At 37.4% G+C, this 4,456-nt stretch overlaps 1 protein-coding gene across 1 annotated transcript; it reads right to left on the bottom strand.

Moving 5' to 3' along the window:
- Nucleotides 1-3,304: 3,304 nt before the first annotated feature.
- Nucleotides 3,305-4,237, bottom strand: LOC105995417 (olfactory receptor 5W2-like). The gene has a single exon (XM_013029128.1). The coding sequence runs from the start codon at nt 4,235-4,237 to the stop codon at nt 3,305-3,307; it is 933 nt and encodes a 310-aa protein (XP_012884582.1).
- Nucleotides 4,238-4,456: the final 219 nt, after the last annotated feature.

The raw sequence follows: 4,456 nt of genomic DNA on the forward strand, positions 1-4,456 counted from the left end.
TGAAGCCTCTTCAAGGAAACAGAAAAATCTGGTATTCCATTGAACAACAGCATATCCACTCTGTTTTACATGTCAGGCTCAGTAGCTTAGTCCCCGATAATCAAACTTTCTCAATCTCTTCTATCTCTTAGTCTTCTCCTTCTTTCCTTCTTGGATAATAACTGTAACTGTTCTTTTTTTGTGTGTCAGTTGTGGGGCATGAACTCTGGGCCTGGGTGCTGTCACTCAGCTCTTCAGCTCAAGGTGAGTGCTCTACTACTTAAGTCACAGCACCACTTTCCGTTTTCTGAGTGGTTTATTGGAGATAAGAGTCGAACAGACTTTCTTGCCTGGGATGGCTTTATACTGTGATCCTTAGATCTTAGTCTCCTGAGTAGCTAGGATTACAGGCATGAGCCACCAATGCCCAGCTTTCTTGGATAATAATCTACTCTCTTGGATAGTAATCTACTCTCAACTTTCATGAGATCATCTTTCATATTAGACTCATCTGACTGAGATCACATGGTGTTTGTCTTTCTATTTCTGGCTTATTTCACTCCATATCCATCCACTTTAACCTAAAACAGCACTTCATTCTTTTTTGATATATATTTTTTATTATAAAGATACTGTACAGAGGGGTTACAGTTACATGAGCAAGGTAATGAGTCCATCTCCTATTGAGCATTTTTACACCCTCTTTTATACTTCATCTACCATCCTTTTCCTCTCCACCTCCCCAACTCCTCCCTCCCCTCAACCCTCCCCATGCAAAGTTGTAAAGTTCATTTTCAACATACTATCTTGTACATCTCATTGTTGCAATGGGTCATCCTGTATTCTTATTGCAGCCTTTTGTTATTTCTTTTCCCCTCCCCAAATTAGAAAAAAATGTATATATAAGATGTAAGTCACTGGAATCAAATACAGTGACAACAGAGATTGTATCATGGGGGAAGAACATACAAATAAACAAAAAAACCATATAGTACATTATAAGTACATTAAGAAGAACAGCAACAAAAATAAAACATCTTGTGTCCTTATGTAGGGGTTCATTTTGCTTAGCATCAGGTTATATGGTCGTATGTACATAGCTTTTGACCTCTTCTGCTTGTCCTAGACATATACTAGTTGTTGCAGACAAAGGAAACCATAGGACCTATGTTTCTTTGAGTATGGTTTACTTAGTACCATTCTTTTTAAAATTATGTTCCTATTTTCTTTAAGTAGTTGCACAAAGTAGTTACCATTCAACAAATCAGTTATCAGTACAGTGCATCTTGATTAATGTCACCCTTTCAATATTCTGCCCAAACCATCCCCTCAATGTTTTTCATTTGAAGGTATACATTGAACATTATGTCTACATTGCCATCCTTCCGCTTCATTTCTCTACTACCCTCCCCTTTCCTCCCCCCCCCAACACATATCTTTCAAATGCCAATTTCCTGGTACTTAATTTGTTGGACTTTTCTAAGGAATTAAAGTTTAAATTCTCCCTTGAAAAATACCATATTTTGGTTAACACAATTGTGTGCACTCAGTATTCTATTATTTATGGCTGAATAGTATGCCATTGTATGTATGTGCCATATTTTTATCTATCCAACATTTGTTTTCCTTTTATGTACATGTGAATATTGATGAAATGATTAATTGTGTGAACATGTCAATTTGACATAGTAGGTATTTTTCCTTTGAATCTATACCCAGTGATAACATTGCCAGATCATATTCTAGATCTATTTGGTGATAATTTTTAGGAAACTCAATACTGTTCTACATAGTGACTATATTAATTTACATTCTCAACATTACTCATAGCATCTCTTTTCCCTACATCTTCCCTACATCTTCACACTTTCTCTTTGTGAGAATAACCATTCTTACTAGAGTGCGGTGATAGGCACTATGGTTTATATCTCTCTTTTATATAGATGAAGTCTTAGATGGTTTTATGCATATACAAATATTGTTTCCTTGTCATTTTATTATACAAAAGTTTCACCAGCCAGAACATAAAAAATTGTTGATATAGGTAACATGTAATATTTATTCACTTTACATAGTCATTGATGATATTTTAATTGGGTAATAATATTTGTTGGTGGTAATTGGTTGACATTAAATTAGGTTGTAATTTGACAGACTATAGGAAAAGGAAATGGTGAAGATTTCGTAGATACTCTAAGATCGACCATATCTAGGCATTTTGTCCCATAATTCTGAAGAATCACAAGGTAGAAGTGTCACTACCATCTAAGTTAGTTACCATTTGATTCAAGAAATACCAGAACAATCATTCCAGAAAAGGCATTTTATGCTTTGCAAATTAGAGAAGTTGTAATTAGTCAAATGAATTTACTCTGTTTGAGTGCTTAATTAGTTTCCATTACTACTAATAAAATACAAGATTTAGTGATAAACTACTGGATATGCCATTAAGCATGAAGCACTTAAGTCTATTGAATGGGATTAAAAATCTTCAATACATCTTAGTTCAAGTGAAATAATATTAAATAATAGAAACAATGAAATGTTACAAATAAAAAAAAGCAGATATGAACCAGGTGCTGATAGTTCACACCTATAATCCTAGCTACTCAGGAGGCTGAGATCTGAGGATCACGGTTCAAAGCCAGCCCGAGCACAAAAGTCCATGAAATCTTATCTCCGATAAGCCACCAGAAACCTGGAAGTAGTGCTGTGGCTCAAGTGGTAGAGTGCTAGCCTTGAGCTGAAGAGCTGAGTGACAGCACTCAGGCCCAGAGTTCAAGCCCCACAACTGACAAAAAAAAAGCAGATATGAAAACATACACAGGCTGATATGTACATGCATGCAAACATGTTATCATATGGTGTACACAGGAGAGGATTGTAATGGGGTAGATTTTTCAAACCACTAACCTACAGCTTAACAAAATAAATCCCAGTAAGTTGGAACAGGTGTTGTTGAGAGGGGGAAAAATGGTGACGGGAAGGAGGGTAGAGGACAAACAAATGGAGAGAGGAAATGTGGACAGATATATGCATAATAGCATAATAGTCGATGTACATATGTGAAAATAGACCCAGCGATTTTAAGGGACAGGGAAGAATAAGAGATGTGGGGTAATGAATGAAAGGGAGGGCATTGTTCGAGTATATAAACTGACACCTCAAATTAAACCCCGACTACTTAAAGGTAATTTTAAAAATTTTCAGAAAAGCCATGGTAACTGAATAATATACATGGATTTCTGTATGTATGCTATAGCAACATAAACACAGTGTGTACTATGATATATTAACTACACTATGATATCTGAAATACAATATCTTAAATACACCTTTTATTTCTCAGCTTTAACACAGCCTCTTTCACATCCTTGTTCCGTAGACTATAAATCAGAGGGTTCAGCATAGGTATCACAAGGGTGTAAAACAAAGACGTCATTTTGTCTTGATCTAGGGAGTAGGAGGAACTTGGTCGGAAATACATGAAGAGCACAGTTCCCTGGAAAATGGCAACTGCTGTCAAGTGAGAGGTACAAGTGGAGAAAGCTTTGAACCTGCCCTCAGCAGATCTAATTTTTAACACTGATAAAATAATATAACAGTAAGAGATGAGGACTCCTGAGATAGTGCTCACCTCGATGAAGCCAAAAATGATGAATAATACCAACTCATTGACCTCGATGTCAGAACAAGAGAGGAGGTAAAGTGGAGGCAAATCACAGAAGAAATGATTGATCTCATTAGACCCACAGAAACATAAGCGGAATGCCAGTGTGGTGTGGATCAGGGCATCTGCCATCCCCACCAGGTAAACTCCAGCCACGAGCAGAGTGCACACCCTACTGGACATGTTCACCGTGTAGAGCAGAGGGCTGCTGATGGCCTTGTACCGGTCAAAGGCCATCACTGCCAGCAGCATGCACTCAGCATCCGCAAAGATGCAGAAGATCAAGAACTGCAGAGCGCAGCCCAGGAAAGGAATGGATTTGTTCTTGCCAAATATGTCCACCAGCATCTTGGGCCCAATGGCCGTGGAGTAGCAGAGGTCACAGAAAGAGAGGTGACTGAGGAAGAAGTACATGGGTGTGTGAAGCTGGGAGTCCACTAGGATTAAAGTGATCATTCCAAGATTTGCCAGAATATTAATGAAATAGACAAGTATAAAGGTGACAAACAAAATCACTTTTGTCTCAGGAGTATTGGTAATCCCCAAGAACACAAATTCATTCCACGAGGAGCAATTTCTCCTATCCATTTCTCTTTTCTCTTGCCTGAATATTTGGGAAAAGTAAGAACAAAATTAATTTAGGTGGATGACTACTACAATCCCGTTATATAAAGTTATATTTTAATCTCAGAAAATATCTGTGTTTAAAAACATATTATACCAGGTACAGGTGGCTCATTCTTGTAATCGTAGCTTTTAGGAGGCTGAGATCTGAGGATCATAGTTTTCTCAGGCAAGAAAGATTAT

The sequence above is a fragment of the Dipodomys ordii genome, unplaced genomic scaffold (genome assembly GCF_000151885.1).
Source record: "Dipodomys ordii isolate 6190 unplaced genomic scaffold, Dord_2.0 Scaffold117, whole genome shotgun sequence".
Taxonomy (NCBI): Eukaryota; Metazoa; Chordata; class Mammalia; order Rodentia; family Heteromyidae; genus Dipodomys; species Dipodomys ordii.

Excerpts from the sequence above, each read along its gene's own strand:
- LOC105995417 (XM_013029128.1), bottom strand. The coding sequence starts at position 4,237 with ATGGATAGGAGAAATTGCTCCTCGTGGAATGAATTTGTGTTCTTGGGG.